General features: G+C 43.4%; 1 protein-coding gene across 2 annotated transcripts in view; it reads right to left on the bottom strand.

The window, feature by feature from the left end:
- LOC137377455 (protein phosphatase 3 catalytic subunit alpha) overlaps positions 1 to 19,030 on the bottom strand; it is a 310,308-nt gene that overhangs the window by 100,015 nt on the left and 191,263 nt on the right. For both annotated transcript variants that reach the window (XM_068047049.1, XM_068047038.1), the window contains exon 5: positions 9,979 to 10,124. In XM_068047049.1, the coding sequence (XP_067903150.1) occupies positions 9,979 to 10,124 (146 nt within the window). The remainder of the gene's footprint in view (positions 1 to 9,978; positions 10,125 to 19,030) is intronic.

A 19,030-nucleotide genomic window follows, 5' to 3' on the forward strand; every position in this document is an offset into this window, starting at 1 on the left:
AGCCTAAATGATGAGAAGCTTTAATGGCACCACCGGAAATATTCCTTTGCACAAGGTGACAAGTGTCACAGGAGTAGAAAATCAATGTACCGAAGATACATCTGAGCAATCTCTTCCCCATTAACAGAATGATCAGCATAATAGACTTAAATGCTACTCACATTCAACCCTCCATAAACCTGAGGTCATCCAAAACTCTGCTGCCCATGCCTTAATTCGCATCATGTCCCATTCACCCATTGCGCATGTTGGTTGGCCTACACTGGCTCCTGGTCAAGCAACATCTTGATTGTAAAATCTCCAGCCCCACAACCCTCCGAGATATCTCTGCTCCTCTAATTCCGGCCTCTTGAGCATCCCTGATTTTAATCGCTCCACCATTGGTAGCCCAAGCTTTGGAATACCCTTCCTTAACCTTTCCACCTTGCTTTCCTCCTTTCTCAGACAAGAGAGAATCTAACCATCTCCCCTTGATGTTAGATAGATAGAGTCATAGTCATAGAGAGATACAGCACTGAAACAGGCCCTTCGGCCCACCGAGTCTGTGCCGACCATCAACCACCCATTTATACTAATCCTACATTAATCCCATATTTCCTACCACATCCCCACCTTCCCTCAATTCTTGTACCACCTACCTATACTAGGGGCAATTTACAATGGCCAATTTACCTATCAACCTGCAAGTCTTTGGCCGTGGGAGGAAACCGGAGCACCCGGCGGAAACCCACACGGTCACAGGGAGAACTTGCAAACACCGCACAGGCCGTACCCAGAACTGAACCCGGGTCGCTGGAGCTGTGAGGCTGCGGTGCTAACCACTGCGCCACCCTACTAAAGTGGAGATGCCGAGATACCAATGTTCAATGGCATTACCTTTGCGGAATCCCTTACTAACAACATCCTGGGGGTTACCATTGACCAGAAACTGAACTTGACCAGCCACATAAATGCTGTGGCTACAAGAGCAGGTCAGACGCTGGGAATTCTGCGATGAGTAACTCACCTCCTATCTTCCCAATGCCTGTCCACCATCTACAAGGCACAAGTCAGGAGTATGATGGAATACTCTCCACTTGCCTGGATGGGTGCAGCTCCAACAACACTCAAGAAGCTCGACACCATCCAGGACAAAGCAGCCCACTTGATTGGCACACCATTCACCATCTTCAACATCACTCTCTTCACCATCGACATACAGTGGCAGCAGTGTGTACCATCTACAAGATGCACTGCAGCAACTCACCAAGGCTTCTTCGACAGCACCTTCCAAACCCTCGACCTCTACCACCTAGAAGGACAAGGGCAGCAAATGCATGGGAACACCACCACCTGCAAGCCACACACCATCCTGACTTGGAACTATATCGCCGTTCCTTCACTGTCACTGGGTAAAAATCCTGGAACTCCCTTCCTAACAGCACTGTTAATGTACCTACACCCCATGGACAGCAGCGGTTCAAGAAGGCAGCTCACCACCACCTTCTCAAGGGCAATTAGGGATGGGCAATAAATGCTGGCCTGGCCAGCAATGCTCACATCCCATGAATGAATAAAAAAAATTAAGACACTCCTTAAAACCTACCTCTTGACCAAGCTTTTGGTCATCTGACCTAATATCTCATGTGGCTCAGTTTTTGTACGTTGTTTTCCCAAGTTCCTGTGAAGCACCTTGGGATGTTTTATTGCGTTAAAGGTGCTATATAAATGTGTTGTTGTTGTTAAAGAGATACCACCCAAAATACCCTTCGCCTACCCCAAAACACATTAACATTACAGCACATGAACCAGTGCCCAGCACTCACTGCTGGAATTGAGGACAAAAAAAATTCCAATCTTTAAATGAGGCACCAAAGAAAATTCCCTTTTAACTCTTAAAATATTTTTTATAAGCAGCACTGTTCCTTAATCAGTAAAAGTGCACAGAGTCCCAGCCAATGCATAATTTAGTGTATTTCAATTAATTTGTATAATAAATCAAGAGTTAGAACAGGAAACAAAATCTCTGCACTCCTCTGATTCATACCTCGAGCATCCCCGATTTTAATCGCTCCACTACTGGCAGCCGTGACTATGCCCTCAGCTCTGTAATTCCCCCCACTACATCTCTTCACTCCTTTCTCCTCTTTCAAGACGTTCTTTAAAACCTACCACTTTGACCAAATTTTTGGTTGTCTGCCTTAATGGATCCTTATGTGGCTATTTTGCTTGATAACGCTCCCGTGAAGTGCCTGTGCTAAAGGAACTCTAACTGCAAGTTGTTATTGAAGACAAGGGGCTAAAATCAGGTTTGCAGTCCGATCAATAGAACCTATCTGGTTTGACTAACATTCCCCAAACACTTCCAATAGATTCTCCTCTCCAGCAAAAATCAAAAACAGGGTCAAACAAATTTAAATCATTCAGTTCTGATGAAAGATCACAGACCTGAAATGTTAACTCTGTTTCTCTCTGCCCGACGGTAGGGGTGACGCAGTGGTTAGCACCGCAGCCTCACAGCTCCAGCGACCCGGGTTCGATTCTGGGTACGGCCTGTGCGGAGTTTGCAAGTTCTCCCAGTGACCGCGTGGGTTTTCGCCGGGTGCTCCGATTTCCTCCCACAGCCAAAGACTTGCAGGTTGATAGGTAAATTGGCCATTGTAAATTGCTCTAGTGCAGGTAGGAGAATTGAGGGAAGGTGGGGATGTGGTAGGGAATATGGGATTAATGTAGGATTAGTATAAATGGGTGGTTGATGGTCGGCACAGACTCGGTGGGCCGAAGGGCCTGTTTCAGTGCTGTATCTCTCTATGACCTGCTGAGAATTTCCACCATTTTCTGTTTTTATTTCAGATTTCCAGCATCCGCAGTGTTTTGTTTTTAAATAACTAGCAACTTTTTTCAACAATCAAATACTTATTTAGAAAAATTCCAGAAGTATTGGCTTCTCTGCTGAGACGGTGCAGTTGAAAACTGTACCATGGCCATCAGCTTTGGCTCTCTTGGTAGCACTCTCACCGCTGAGTCAGAAGGTTGTGGGAGCTTGCTGTGTGCAAATTGGCTGCTGCATTTCCTACATTACAACACTGCCTACACTTCAATTTCAATGACTGAAGTGCTTTGGGACATTCTGAGGCTGTGAAAGGTGCTATATAAATGCAAGTCTTTCTAATGCAAAAACATTAGCAAATCTCAGCTAAGTTAAAAGGTGAAGCACTTCAGAGATTGGCAACATTTCAAATGTTCTGGTTTAGACGTTTGGTAGGAAAGAGGGAAATGGAACGTGATGATTACACTCTTGTTCCAGCCAATACGATGTGACTCCAATTACAGACAATTGTTCCTGTTGTGCCGATCATCAGGACTGACCCATGACTTGTACCGGAGACAAATGACCCCGGTGGTGCAGCGGCAATGTCAATGAACTAGCAATCCAGACGCCCAGGATAATGCCCTGGGGAATTTAAATTCAATTAATTAACAAAAACCTCGAATTGAAAGTTAGTTTCATGGCACCATTACTGAGACTATCATCGATTATCATAAAAACCCATCTAGCTCACTAATGTCCTTTGGGGAAGGAAATCTGCCATCCTTACCTGGTCTGGCCTACATGTGACTCCAGACCCACAGCAATGTGGTTGACTCTTAAATGCCCTCTGCCCCCTTGTCAAGTGCAATTAGGGATGGGCAACAAATGCTGGCCTTGCCAGTGACGCCCACATCCCATAAAATTAAAAAAAGGTAAAATTAAATCTTATTACAGAAACAGAAACCCATGTATTGCTGAAAATAGAGACATGCTGTCGAAACTTTTTGTCTTGCACTCATCAGGACAATACGCAAGACAAATTGCGCGTACTGGAAGCTACATATATTAATACACAGGGCCCTGCTCTTTGCAGACAGAAAGAACATGTACACACATTGCGCCTGTTTCAGCTGAACAAAATAAGTGAGCCATTCTCTGGTTCATTCTTCAAGGCAACGCCTTGACCAGTCAAGCTACCTGGTTTAAATTTCAAACAAAGCTTGGCAGTTAACTGTCAGTCACCGTAAACTGGTGCATTCTCCATGGCAACGCCTCTCCCAATCAGAGTTCACTTGCCAACCAATCAGCACTCTCTTCTCAAGCAGTACAAGTTGTTGTTTTCCCTCACATTGGTATTCTTGTGTATTGTCCTTATGAGTGCAAGACGAAGAGCTTCAACAACACGTCTCTATTTTCAGCAATACTCAAGTTCTGTACTACTAAATGACGATTAGAAAGCCATGTGGTTAGACAGCTCAAAGCCAGAGGTATTAAAAAAAAGATTACTTGCTCATTATCTTATTACTGCGTATGGGAGCTTGCTGTGTGCAAATTGGCTGCTGTGTTTCCTACATTACAACAGCGACTATACTTCAAAAGTACGCCATTGGCTGTAAAGCGTTTTGGGATGTCCTGAGATTGAGAAAGGCGCTATATAAATGCAAGATTTTCTTCTTATTGGTATCGAGAGCTATTAAATTAAGTTACAGAACAGGATAACTCCCTTCTGCTTTGGAACCTTTACACTGGCCCAAAGACAAAATTACAATTGCATGTACCATGACCTCCGATAAACCCTCCTACGCCAAGACTAGAAACAATTACTGCCAAGGTATGGAAATGGTATGAAATACAAGACAGGGATACTAAATATGTAGAAACATAGATCAGGAGGAGGCCATTCAGCCCCATTCAACTGGATCATGGCTGATCTGTATCTCAACTCCATTTATCTGCTTTGGTTCCCTAATCCTCAATACGCTTTCCCAGCAAACAATTTATCAATCTTAGTTTCCATTTCCATTTGACCCCAAGTCTCAATAGCTTTTTGGGGAAAAAGTGTTCCAGATTTACACTAGCCTTTGTGTGAAGAAGTGCTTGCTCACATCACTCCTGAACTGCTTTGCTCTAATTTTAAGGTCATGCCCTCGTGTTCTGAACTCTCCCCCACCCCCCCTCCCCCCAAAGCAAATAAGTTCCCTCTATCCACTCAACATTAGCAGCGCATAGACAAGCTCAGACCCATTTACTATGCACAATCCCACGTGGAGCTTGCTACTCTGGGGACTTTCACTACTTTATCTGTTTTAGCTCATGCAAGGAACAAACCAAATGCTCAATTGCCATCTGCTTCTGAACTAGCAAATTCATCTCTTACGTTTGACGACAGCCATTAACTCTTTAACCTGTTTAAAGGCTACACTCAAATGCTTTCAGACACCTGCTAATACCTCAATGGAAACTACACGTCCCAAGCTTCCTTTCATCATCCCCTAAGTGCTCCTGGATGCCTGATGTGTAGTGCAGCAAACTGAGCGGAACATTACAGGGGAGTTTTCAGGAGCAGGTCGTGAATAAAACAATAGGATGCTCTTCAGGAACAAGCTGTGCCTTAACCCTTCTCATCAGGAATTTCTGTTATAAACAACAGGAATTCAAAATCACTTTTGGATGAGAAAAGGATTTTAAATAAGGGTTCAATGTGACAGCAAAAGGCAGCACATTATACAAGAATCACAAATCACTACAGTCCTAGCTAGTCTAAAATACAGATGACTGGGTGTATATCCAAATAAAAAACCTAATTAATTTTGTTCCTGTCAAATTCTAAGGGTGTGTAGGGTATGATTAATGCTAGTGCTCATTGCATCTTTTATTAAACTAAACTTCAGTATATAAAATAAATAATTCAGTACTTCTTTATTTAGTGTAACTCCAAGAGGTTCATAGTCTTTAATTGTGTTACATCAGGTTCAGAAAGAAACAACTTGGGTAAGTCACCGACGCAGTTAACTTGCTGCAAACATTAAATAATTCATATGCTCCGTTGCCTTAAAGAACTTCAATAAATCTTAAAGAAAAGCAAACTCATAAATATTGATAGTTTAGCAGATTGCAAGTCTGACAAAGACTTATTACCATCCAGCAAAGAAGAAAATGAGATTAACAGGCACAGAAAAAAAAGCCTGCATTTCTTTTAGTGAGGTAGTTTGCATACAGAATATCACAAAAATAAATAAGCTGGAGAGGGTGGGCAGTGTCCTTGAGGTATGTACTGGGACCGGTCACAGGGAATGTCATGGTCTTCCCTTCTCCTATCCTCCTCTACATAACCGGGCTTGCTCATTATGAAAAAACAGTTACCAATATTACTTGAGACAGCTATTTTAAACTTGTTCCAAAGTTTTTTGACTTGAAAGATAGTCTTGCAGCAAATGCCAGGATCTGAAACCTCCGTGCACGTGCTGCTCACTGCTTTGAGTCTTTCGAATAATAATTTGGATCTGCAAATGTCTGATTCACCAAATAATCTCTTCTCCATTTAGTTGCAATATTGAAGTATCAGATCAATCTCTATCTTAGGGATTGCATCTGTACCTGGTTTTCTTGGTCACATGACAGAAGCCAAGTTTGCAAAAAGTGGCAAATTAAAGCGGAATTTACCCTGCACAGGACAGACTGAGACCATTAATAAGCTGGGAACCATCTACTATAACAGTTTAGTTCACCAACATACACACGAGAAAGAGCAGAAAACCTCCATTTATCTCCCCGTATTGCCTGCTCCCACTGGTAGGCACGTTTCCCGGGGAGCACTGAACGCGAGCCTAGCATAGTTCTGAAATTAAACAGCAAATCTTTCACGTAATTCCTTTATGGCACCTGCTCCAGTTTAGTAGAAAATTGCATTCTGGAGTAAAAAGAGAGACTCCTTTCATAGCCTCAAGGTATCCCAAAGTATGTTATAGCCAATTAAATACTTTTTAAAGTGTGGTCACTGTTGTAATAACATGGCAGCCAATTTGCACACAGCAAGCTCCCATGAACAGCAATGTGATAATGACTAGACCATTTGTTTCGGTGATGTTGGTTGAGGGAATATTGGCCCCAGGATACTGGGGAGAACTCCTCTGTTCTTGCCCAAAATTGTGCTGTGGGATCTTTTACCACCACCTGAGAACGTAGTAATTGAGGATGGGTAACGAAGCTTTTCATCTAATTTCCAAATATTGGGAACAATCATAGCACCAGAGAAGTGAGTAAATGGTTTTGATGGATTGAACAGGGAATGACTATTCTCATGTTTCAAGAGTCTGTGTCAAGTGGGCATTGATTTAAAATTGTTAGAGTAAGGGAGAAGTTGGAGAAATGTCTTTATTCAGAGGGTTGGTGGAAGAAGGAATGCTTTGGCACAGGGAATTATAGGGATTAAGGCCATTGCACCTTTTAAGGGAAAATCATATAAATATTTGCCAGCCAGAGAGGCGACCAACAGTCTAGTTGGAGCCACCTGTGCCAAATCTCATCGAAGCATACAAAATTCTTACAGGGCTCGACGGGGTTGATGTAGGAAGGATGTTTCCCCTGGCTGGGGGGGGGGGGGGGGGGGGGGGTCTAGAACCAGGGGACAGAGTCTTACAATAAAGGGGCAGGCCATCCACAGCTGAGATAAGGAGCAGTCTATTCACTCAGAGGGTGGCGAATCTTTGGAATTTCCCCATTATTTCGCCACTTTTTATTTTAATAAGCTCCTCAGCTCTTTCACTAATGTTTCCTCTCCCTCCAATTTAGCCTCTCCAAGATTCAGATGATTACCAGGCTACTAAAACCAAAGCTGATTCTCACCGAATCACTGGTGCTTGCTTTTTCAAACCTCTGATACTTTTAAATGTTGATGGTGTCCTACGTTATAGAGTTGGTTCTTGGCCTTAGTTTCTGCCCACCATGCCAGGTGCTCAGCAAACTGTGACCTCCTACTTTCGCCCAAACTCTCTGACTTAATGTTTAAAAAAAACAGTAATTTTTTTTTTTAAGTTGGACTCCTGACCCAATTTGAAAGCAGCCCACATCAACATATGAAATTACCCCTCTGCTGAGGGAATGACCCTGACTTTGATCACTTCCACCTCTTCATTGTGTAGGTGTGACTGGAATACCACATGAGCATCACAAATACAAACCCACATCCTACTGATGCACTACACTCAATTTCCACCTACAGAACACTTTCAAACATTTGGAAATAAAAGATAAGCCGTATTACAAACCAAGCGCTCATTGATTGTCTTAAGGCGATTCATTTACCTGTGAAAAGAACCCTCCCTAAACCTCTCTATCTTACTCTCCTCTCTCAAGATCCTCCTTAAAACCACTGTGACACATCTCTTAATCGCTCCTCCTAGTATCACTTCCTTTGGTTCAGTGTTAGTTTGTGTCTGATTGCACTTTAGAAGCACCTTGTGACATTTCCTATGCTAAAGATGCTATATAAATGCAAGCTGTTTTGGAGCTGTCTCAAATCAACAGAAGCATTGCTTTTTTTATCTGCTCATGCTCTCTTTGCAAATTAGAGATCCACTGTGTATCTATTTTGCCTTTTACCACATCTTCTAAAAGATGAAAGCAAACTGGTCTGTTTATTGCGAAAAATAGCAGTCTCAACTTGTAACGTTATTTTATAATTTAGAGTCAGTGCTGCCCAGCTCATCTTTTTCCCCTCATTTTTGACTTGTTCATTCCTGCTTCCTCTCGAAGCCCACACTCTCCCTGCAGGACTACAATACTACAACCCTGGTCACCTCCTGATATCTCACCCAAGTAGCCAGAGCCTCTTCCACTGAGGAAGCCCAAGCCTGTCCCCATTCATACTTCCTGGACTGTGATCAAGAGCAAGAACTCTTGTTTTCATCTTCCGAACGCAGGCACGCAGAAATCAACGATGGAAAGACTAATGCAACCATGTCTGGCATTAGCTAACTTGGCATAGATTAGGAACTAAACCCTTCTCAACGTACGTGACTCAGCTACTCGATAATCTATCCAACTAATCCATTAAGGTCTAAGTTGTAATGACAGGAGAGCAAGGGTGAAAGTCCTTAAGTCCCCATGGGGTACCTTTAGTATCAAGCGCCACTTATGTGTGACACTGCAATCTTTCAGCCATGGCTCAATGGGTAGCACTCTCACTTTTCTCAGAGTCAGAAGGTTGAGTCACTCCAGAGACCCAAGTACAAAATCTAGGTTGACACTTTTGGTGCTGTACCAAGGGAGTACTGCACTGTTGGCGGTGCAGTCTTTCAGATGAGATATTAAATTGAAGCCCATCTGCCTTTTTAGGTGGATGCAACAGATCCCATGGCCACTATTTCGAAGTCGCAAAGGGGAGTCCTCCCTGGTGTTCTGGCCAATATTTATCCTTTAACTAATTATCAGTAAAACAGATGATCTGGTCATTATCACATTGCTATATGTGGAATCATGCTGAGTGCAAATTGGTTTCTGCTTTTCCTACATTACAACAGTGACTACACTTCAAAGGTCCTTCTTCGACTGTGAAGCACTTTGGGACGTTTTGAGACTGTACAAGGCACTACATAAATGCAAGTCTTCTAATGCAAAAGCATTAGCAACTCTCAGCATTGTTAAAAGTCAAAGCATTGAGAAATTGGCAAAATACCAAATGTTGTGGTTTGGACGTTCGATGGGAAAGCGGGAAATGGAACATGGCGAATCACACTCTTGTTGTCGTCGACACGATTTGAGCCCGATTACAGACAATTGTTCCTGTTGGCTGAGGAGATGCCCTTCATGACTGACCCATGATCTGTCCCGGAGACAAAAGACCCGCTTTACAGATAAAATTAAATCCCATGACAGGAACAGAAACCCTTATGGTTGGAAAGCTCAAAGCCAGAAGCTTTAAGCACCTGCAGGCTAAGACTTCAAAAATAGCTGAATTAAAGCATTACTGCTCACGACTGAAAATTTCTGTAAGACACATGTTGCCACTTGAGCACTTTGAAAGCTTTGTTTTAACTTTTGAACGGATCAGATTCATTGGGAATTTATTTATATTTACAGAGCATTGCAACAACCACTTTAAGGAAGTTGAAATGATGATATTTAAAACAAGCAATTTAAGTGACAAAACTAACATAACAGTTATTTGCAGGAACGGCTGCACTTACTTTCTTAATATCATCTAAGGTATTAACCTCAGGAGAGAGTCCACCATGTACACACAGGAACTGTTGGTTCATCAGAGCAGCCAATGGGAGGCAGTCAAAAGCATCCATGCACGCATCATATATTCGCTCTGAATATTTAATTTTACCTATTGGAGAGAAACAGACGTCACATTAAAAGTCTTGCTTCCAAAACTACAGCTGCACCAACCAACAATTCTAATAGAACTGTAGAAATTCAGCCAGGCAGGGTCTGTGCCAGTTCCTTACAGAAATTCAAAAATAATCATACTAGCCTGTTCTCTCTCCATAGTACTGCAACTTTCCCTGATTAAAATGTTTCCCTTGAAAAAGCAATGGCCTTTGCCTCAATGACTGGTGGTGGCAAAGCATTTCACGCTTTACTAACCAATGCATAAGAAATAGGAGGAGTAGGCCATTCAGCCCCTTGAGCCCACTCTGCCATTTGATAAGTTCATGGCTGATCTGATTGTGGCCTCAACTCCACTTTCCTGCCTACCTCCCATAACCCTGGACTCCCTTATAGATTAAAAATCTATCTAACTCAGCCTTGAATATATCCAATGACTCAGCCGCCACTGCTCTCTGGGAACAGAATTCCAAACACTAACAACTCTCAGGGAAGAAATTGCTCCTCACCTCAATCTGAAATGGGAAACCCCTTAATTTGAAACTGTGCCCCCTAGTTCATTGCCCCACGAGGGGAAATACCGTCTCAGCATCTACCCAGTCAAGCCCCCTCAATCTTATGTTTCAATAAGATCAACTCTCATTCTTCTAAACTCCAGTGAGTGTAGGCCCAACCTTTCCTCATAAGACAAAGCCTTCAACCCAGGAATCAGCCTAGTGAACTTTTGCTGAACTACTTCCAATGCAAGTATGTCCCTCCTTAAATAAGATGACCAAAACTGGACACAATACTCTGGGTGCAGTCTCACCAATGCCCTGTACAGTTATAGCAAGACTTCCCTACTTTTATACTCCATTCCCCCTAGCAATAGATGTCAATATTCCATTTGCCTTCCTAATTACTTGCTGTACCTGCATGCTGACATTTTGTGATTCATGTACAAGGACACCTAGGTCCCTCTGTACCACAGCATTCTGCAGTCTCTCTCCAAGTAAATAATATTCTGCTTTTCTATTCTGCCTGCCGAACAACCTCACACTTTCCCTCATTATACTCCATCTGCCAAATTGTTGCCCACTCACTTAACCTATCTATATCCCTTTGCAGACTGTGTCCTCCTCACAACTTGCTTTCCGAGCTATCTTCGTATCAGCAAATTTTGCTACAATACAGTCAGTCCCTTCATCCAAATCATTAATATAGATTGTAAATAGATGAGCACTGATCCCAGTGGCACTCCACTAGTTAGTTTGCCATCCTGAAAATGACCCATTTATCCCAACTCTCTGTTTCCTGTTAGTTAGCCAGTGCTCTATCCATGTTACTATATCACTCACAACATCATGAGCTCTCATCTTATGCAGTAACCTTTAATGTGGCACCTTATCAAATGCCTTTGGAAATCTAAAAGCACTACATCTACTGGTTCCCCTTTATCCATCCTGCTTATTACGTCCTCAAAGAACTCTAATAAATTTGTCAAACACCATTTCCCTTTCACAAAACCATGTTGATTCTGCCTGATTGTATTGGGATTTCCTAAATGTCCTGCTACTACATCTAATAATGATTCTAGCATTTTCCCAACCACAGATGTTAGGCTAGCTGGCCTATAGTTTCCTGCTTTCTGTCTCCTTCTTTTCTTGAATAGAGGTGTTACAGTTGTGACTTTCCAATCCGCTGGGGCATATCCAGAATCTAGGGAATTTTGGAAGATTACAACCAATGCATCCACTATCTCTGTAGCCACTTCCTTCAAGACTCTAGGATGCAGGCCGTCGGGTCCAGGGGACTTGTCAGCTCTTAGTCCCATTAATTTTCCCAGTACTGTTTCTCAAGTGGTAGTGTTAAGTTCCTCCCTCCCTTTTGCCTCCTGATTTTCTGCTATTCTTGGGATACTGACCCACTAAAGACTAGATCACTGTGCACAGTTCTGGTCTTCAAATTATAAAAGGATACAGAGGCACTGGACAAGGTTCAAAAAGATTCACATGGATGATACCAGAATTGAGAGGCTACAACCACCAGTAGAGGTTGAACAGGCTGGGGCTCTTTTCTCTAGAAAAGAGAAGGTGAGAGGTGGCCTGATAGAGGTCTTCAAAATTATGAAAGTGTTTGAAAGGATAGATATAGGACAAGATTTGTGAAGAGTTCAAAACCAGGGACCATAAATATGATAGTCACTAATAAATCCAAACAATTAATTTAAGAGAAACGTCTTTACCCAGAGAGTGGCGAGAATGTGGAACTTAGTACAGATACATATAATGGGAAGCTGGATAAACAGGGGGAAAGGAATAGAAGGGGTGAGATGAAGAGGAGGCAGCTCATGTGGAGCATAAACATAATATAGTTTCTGAAATCAAGTCTAAACCAAATAGTCAAAACAATTTCAAAACTTGACACAGGGAGACTGCAATGCTAAACTGCCTGATTATTACAAGCAGCGCAAAACCTATCCCAGTTTCAGAAGCAAAATCATAGAATCACAGAAAGAGGCCACTTGGCCCATCGTGTCTGTTCCGGCCGAAAAACGATCCACCCATTCTAAACCCACCTTCCAGCATTTGGTCCGTAGCCCTGCAGATTACGGCACTTAAGGTGCATATCCAGACTCCTTTTGAATGAGTTGAGGGTTTCTGCCTCAACTACCCTTTCGGGCAGTGAGTACCAGACCCCCTCCAGCCTCTGGGTGAAAAAGTTTTTCCTCATCTCTCCAATTTTTTCTAACAATCACTTTAAATCTATGCCGCCTCATCACTGACCTGAAGGTGAATAGACCCTTCACCTCCACTCTATCCAGGCCCCTCAACATTTTGCACATTTCAATCAGATCTCCCCTCAGCCTTCTCTGTTCCAAAGAGAACAACCCCAGCCTATCCAATCTTTCCTCAGAGCTGCATTTTTCCAGTCCTGGCAACATCCTCGTAAATCTCCTCTGTACCCTCTCGGGTGCAGTTACATCCTTTCTGTAATGAGGTGACCAGAACTGCACACAGTACTCAAGTTGTGGCCTAACCAATGATTTATACAGTTCCAGCATAACCTCCCTCCTCTTATATTCTATACCTCGGCTAATAAAGGAAAGGATTCCATATTAAAGGCCTGCTACCTGACTTGAACCCGACGACATGCATCAGGTCCGGGTCGGGTCGCTCTTCCGGGTCCGGCTTTCAGGCTCGGGTCCAGGTCGGGGACACAGTATTAATTGGACTTAAAAGGTTGTTTAAAAAGAAACGGATTCGGAATCGGAAGGTAGGTAAAGTAAACATTCCGGTGGTCAGGTCGGGCTCGGGAAAAAAATGGAGGGACTCAGGCTGGGTCGGGCTCGGGTCAGATGTGCTTCTGTCGGGTTTTGGTCGTTTTTTTTTCCTGACCTGAGCAGGCCTTTATCCCATATGCCTTCTTAACCACCTAATCGACCTGTCCTGCTACCTTCAGGGATCTGTGGACAGTCACTCCAAGGTCCCTCACTTCCTCTACACTTCTCTGTATTTTCCCATTAATCGTGTATTCCTTTGCCTTGTTTGACCTCCCCAAATGCATCACCTCACACTTCTCCAGGTTGAATTCCATTTGTCACTTTTCTGCCCATCTGACCAGACCTTTCTACAGCCTACAGCTATCCTCCTTGTTATCTACCCCACGGCCGATCTTTGTGTCGTCTGCAAATTTCTTGATCATGCCCCCTACATTTACATCCAAATAGTTTATACAACAAAAACCAGGGGACCCAGTACTGAGCCCTGCCACAGGAAACAGCCCTCCAGTTGCTAAAACACCCAACAATTACCCTTTGTGTCCTGTCACTGAGCTAATTTTGTATCCACCTTGCTGCATTTCCCTGGATCCAATGGGATTTTATTTTTTTAGCCAGTCTGCCATGTGGGACCTTGTCAAATGCCTTGCTAAAATCCATGCAGACCACATCAACTACACTACCCTCATCTATCTTCCTTGTTACTTCTTCAAAAAATTCGATCAAGTTGGTCAAACAAGATCTTCCCTCAACAAATCCATGCTGACTATCCTTGATTAACCTGTGCCTTTCTAAGTGACTGTTTATCCTGTCTCTCAGAATACATTCCAATAATTTGCCCACTACTGAGGTTAGACTGAATGGCCTGTAACTATTTGGTCTAGCCCTCTCTCCCTTTTTAAAAATGCATTTCCTCTGGCTAGCTATCGAGGATATCACTAAGTAGATGAGTTTCCGACCTCATATTCATGCCATCACTAAGAACGCCTATTTCCACCTCCGTAATGTCGCCCATCTCAGCTCATCTGAGGCTGAAACCCTCATTCATGCCTTTGTTACCTCTCGACTTGACTATTCCAATGCAGTCCTGGCTGGTCTCCCACATTCTACTCTCCATAAACTTAGGTCATCAAAAGCTCTGCTGCCCGTGTCTTAACTCACACCGTTTACCTATTGCCTCTGTCCTCACTACATTGGCTCCCAATCAAGCATAGTCTTGATTTTAAAATTCTCATTGTCGTTTTCAAATCCCTCCATGGCCTCACCGCTCCCCATCTCTGCAATCTCCTCCAGCCCCACAACCTCTAACTGCGCCCCTTTAATTCTGGCCTCTTGAGCGTCCCTGATTTTAATTGCTCCACCATTGGTGGCCTAGGTCCTAAGCTCTGGAATACTCTTGCTGCACCTCTAAGTCTCTCCATGCTTTCCTCCATTTAAACATTCCTTAAAACCTACCTCTTTGACATCTGACCGAATATCTCCTTAAGTGGTTCGGTGTCATATTTTGTTTTATAATGCTCCTGTAAAGTTTTGGAACATTTTATTACGTTAAAAGCACTAGATAAATACAAGCTGTTGTAGAGATGGTCAGGTTTAGATGGATGAATTTTTTTGAAATATAAGATTTCTGTTCACCACACTTTTGTTTAGAAGGCAAGTCAATGCCAACCCTCAGACATGCGTCATTTTCAAACAGTCATGAACTAGCTCACTGATTGACCCAATCAGCATAGGGACATGCCCAAGATTTATGACTAGGGCAGAGTACCAACACGAGGCAAAAACATCATTGTTTTTCTAGGGATCCAAATGCACTGTTATGGAAAATTATTGGAAGTGCAACATGGCAAAGATATAAATGAATGAAAATAAATGCTTCAAGTGAAAATAGTTATATTTGGCACTCAAGGCATTTGTTATTTCACAATAGCCTTATGTGTTAGCACCAAAGTAGCAGTTAACAGCTGGTGATTAACACTTAAGGCCAAACATTTATATAGTGCCTCTAAAACAGTAAAACATTGCAAAGTGCTTCACAGGAGCGTTAGACATCAAGCCACATAAGATTAGCACAGGTGTCCAAAAGCTTGTCAGAGGAGTAGGTTTTAAGGAGCATCTTCAAGGAGGAGAGTGAGGCCAAGAGATTTAAGGAGGGAATTCCAGATCTTGTGGCCTAGCAGCTGAAGGCCACCAACGGTGGAGCGATTAAAATCCACGTGCATAACAAGTCAGAATTGGAGCAGTGCAGAGATCTGATGGCTGTAAGGCTGGAGGAGGTTGAGGCCATTGAGGAATCTGAAAACAAGAGTGAAAATCACCCTTGATGGTGGAGACTCACCACCACCTTCTCAAGGGCAATGAGGGATGGGTAATAAACGTGGGCTTAGCCAATGACGCCCACATTCCATGAAGTAATTTTTTAAAATGTTAAATGCAAGGCTTTGCTGGACCAGATGCTAATACAGGTCAGCAAATACAGGGAAGCAGTGAAGAGCACAGGTGATACAGTTCATAGGAAAGGAACTTTTCCAAAGGTGCTGGTCCCAGGAAGGCTGCATACTAGAACATAATTTACACTAGGCTGTATTCTGTGCTGGAGACAGGGCTCCGAGCACCGGGGTGAAAGCCTTTTCATGCCCCCAGGAACAATCCTCTGGTCTTTTTAAATAGAAGTTTCAGGAGGCGGGCTCCTCGTCCCTTTAAAAATGGGTACCTACCTCCAAGAGCTGCCAGCCAATTAGAGGGCTGGCAGCTCAGCAGTGCCACCAGACACGGTGGTCACTCCGGTACTGCAGAGGCCTCAGACCCAGGTCCAGCACTGGAACCCCGGGCCAGAGGTAAGTGAGGCGGGGTCGTCGGGGCCAGTCCAGAAGGCCCCAGCGAGGAGGGGTGTCGTCCAAGGGGAGGAGGGTCCCCAGAGGTACAGTTGTTCCCAGTGGAGGTCCTCCGTGGGCCACAAATCGCCCACAAAGGAGGGATCCCTGCCCCCCACATCCCTCACCAAGCCTGTAGGGAGAGCGACTCATGTTGCAACGTTCATCTTCTGCAAATGGCAGTCGATGCTGGGTCAGTTGTTATTAACTCTGAGCTTGATAGATTTTTGTTAACCAGAGGTATTAAGAGACATTGGGGCAAGGGCACAGATCAGCCATAATCTCATTTAATGGTGATACAGGCTCGAGGGGCTAAGTGGCCTCCTCCTCTTCCTATGTTCGCATAATTGTAAAAAATAACTCACGTCCTGCCCTCTGTGGGTGCCTAGAAAGGACCATAATGGGTAAAGGTCGGGGCAGTCATGACCTTCACTGACGCCTGTCATGCTGTATTGGTCCTCGCAAGTCAATTGTGGATCAGATAACTAAACCTGGTCACAGCCTTGTTGTTGAGCTAAAGCTTCCTCTCTCACTTTGAAGTCTGGGAACTGCATCACCTTTCACATTCTTGTTGCATTACATAATGAGCAGTAATGGTTACTGTTGGGAACATCTGTCCCACCCTTAGCAAAACTGTATGTTTATCTTGATTGCTCGTTAAAGAAAAGGACTTGCATTTCTATAGCACCTTTCATGACCACAGTACACCCCAAAACACTTTACATCTAATCATGTACTTTTGAAGTATAGTCATTGTTGAAATGTAGGAAATGCAGCAGCCAATTTGCGCACAGCAAGCTCCCACAAACAGCAATATGCTATGACCAGATCACCTTTTTTAAAATGTTGCTGGTCGAGGAATGAATATTGGCTTGGACACCAGACAGAACTCCCCGACCCTGTCTCCAAATAGTGCCATTGGATTTAACAGGACTCTCTATTTATTCTTTCATGGGATGTGGGCGTCACTGGCTAGGCCAGCATTTATTTGTCCATCCCTAATTGCCCTTGAGAAGGTGGTGGTGAGTCGCCTTCTTGAACTGCTGCAGTCCATGTGGGGTAGGTACACCCACAGTGCTGTCAGGAAGGGAGTTCCAGGATTTTGACTCAGAAACAGTGAAGGAAACGGTGATATAGTTCCAAGTCAGGATGGTGTGGCTTGGAGGGGAACTTGCAGGTGGTGATGTTCCCATGCATCTGCTGCCCTTGTCCTTCTAGGCAGTAGAGGTCGCGGGTTTGTAAGGTGCTGTCAAAGGAGGCTTGGCCAGTTGCTGCAGTGCATCTTATCACCATTAAGCAAATAAATTCATTTATTTTTTAGCTAACATTCAAAAATGGGAGAGAAAAGTTTTGGAAAAAAAATGCAAGTCTGCTCCATCATCATTCTCTATTGCTTTCACTCACTTGTTTATTTACACAATTTTTAATTAAAGGTTTAGCCACAGATGGAAACTAAATCCTATGGACCCTATAAAAGGTCAATGACGTAATTAGAGACACCTACCGACCTTGATGGAAATGTTTTGGATAACTTTGAGCAAGATGCATATGCATATTTATTGGAAATTTTTTAATCCATTCATCATAAATATTTGAGAAGGGGCTGGGAGACATAGACTTCACAGTCAAACCACTTGGTCAAGTTTTCTAATTTTGCTGAAGTCAAGCCATTAGCATTTGGTATAATGTATTCTGATGTTTTCTATCTTAAACCTCCTCAGAGGAGAAGGTGGCGTAGTGGTAATATCACGGAATAATCCAGAGACCCAAGCTAATGTCCTGGGGACAGGTTCAAATCCCACCGCAGCAGCTGGTGAATTTAAAAGTAAATTAATTAATAAAAATCTGGAATTCAAAGCTCAGTGAATCTGCTATGAAACTATCGATTGTTGTAAAAACACATCTGGTTCATGAACATCCTTTAGGGAAGGAAATCTGCCATCCATACCTAGTCTGGCGTACACGTGACTCCAGACCCATAACAATGTGGTTGGCTCATAACTGCCCTCTGAAATGGCCTAGCAAGCCACTCAACGCAAGGGCAATTAGGGATGGGCAACAAAATGCTGGCCTTTCCAGCGATGCCCACATCCCGTGAAGGAATTTTTAAAATCTCCGCTTTCTTCCAATTCTGGCCTCTTGAACATCCCCAGTTTCCTTCTCCCCCATTGGCAGCACTGCTTTCAGCTGTCTTGGCCCTAAGGTTTGGAATGTCTTCCCTAAACCTCTCCCATTCTCTCCCTGCCTTTATGACATTCCTTAAAACCTGCTCTTTGACCAAGTCTTTGGTCAACCGTCCCAATATTTCTATTGTGATTCAGTGGCAAACTACATTAAAGGCACTATACAAATTCAAATTGCTGTTGGCAGCAAATCAATTCCGATTCCACTGTAGTAATCGATACCAAAGACATTTTACAGAAATGACAGTAGCTGGGTTTGCACTGTTGCTGGTCAGTGAGACTTGGAATGCTAAGGAAATACACTTGCAGAGCTATGGGGATATAGCTGGGGAATGAGACTGACTGGATTGTTTTACAGAAAGCAGGCATGGACTCGAAGGGCCAAATGGCCTCGTTCTGTGCCTTAACGGCCATAAGGAAGCTGAGAAAGACCGTATCTGTGAGCAAGTTTCACATTTGTTTGAGAATGTGACTTGGCAAAACAGTGAATATTCACCTCAAGACTCCTCCTAGTAGTATAGACATTCTAACATGCAAGAGGAAGTTAAGCAAAATACGCACCACTGTGACCATTCTTCATAAAGACAAC

This window comes from Heterodontus francisci, chromosome 1 (assembly GCF_036365525.1).
Source record: "Heterodontus francisci isolate sHetFra1 chromosome 1, sHetFra1.hap1, whole genome shotgun sequence".
NCBI classification, from domain to species: domain Eukaryota; kingdom Metazoa; phylum Chordata; class Chondrichthyes; order Heterodontiformes; family Heterodontidae; genus Heterodontus; species Heterodontus francisci.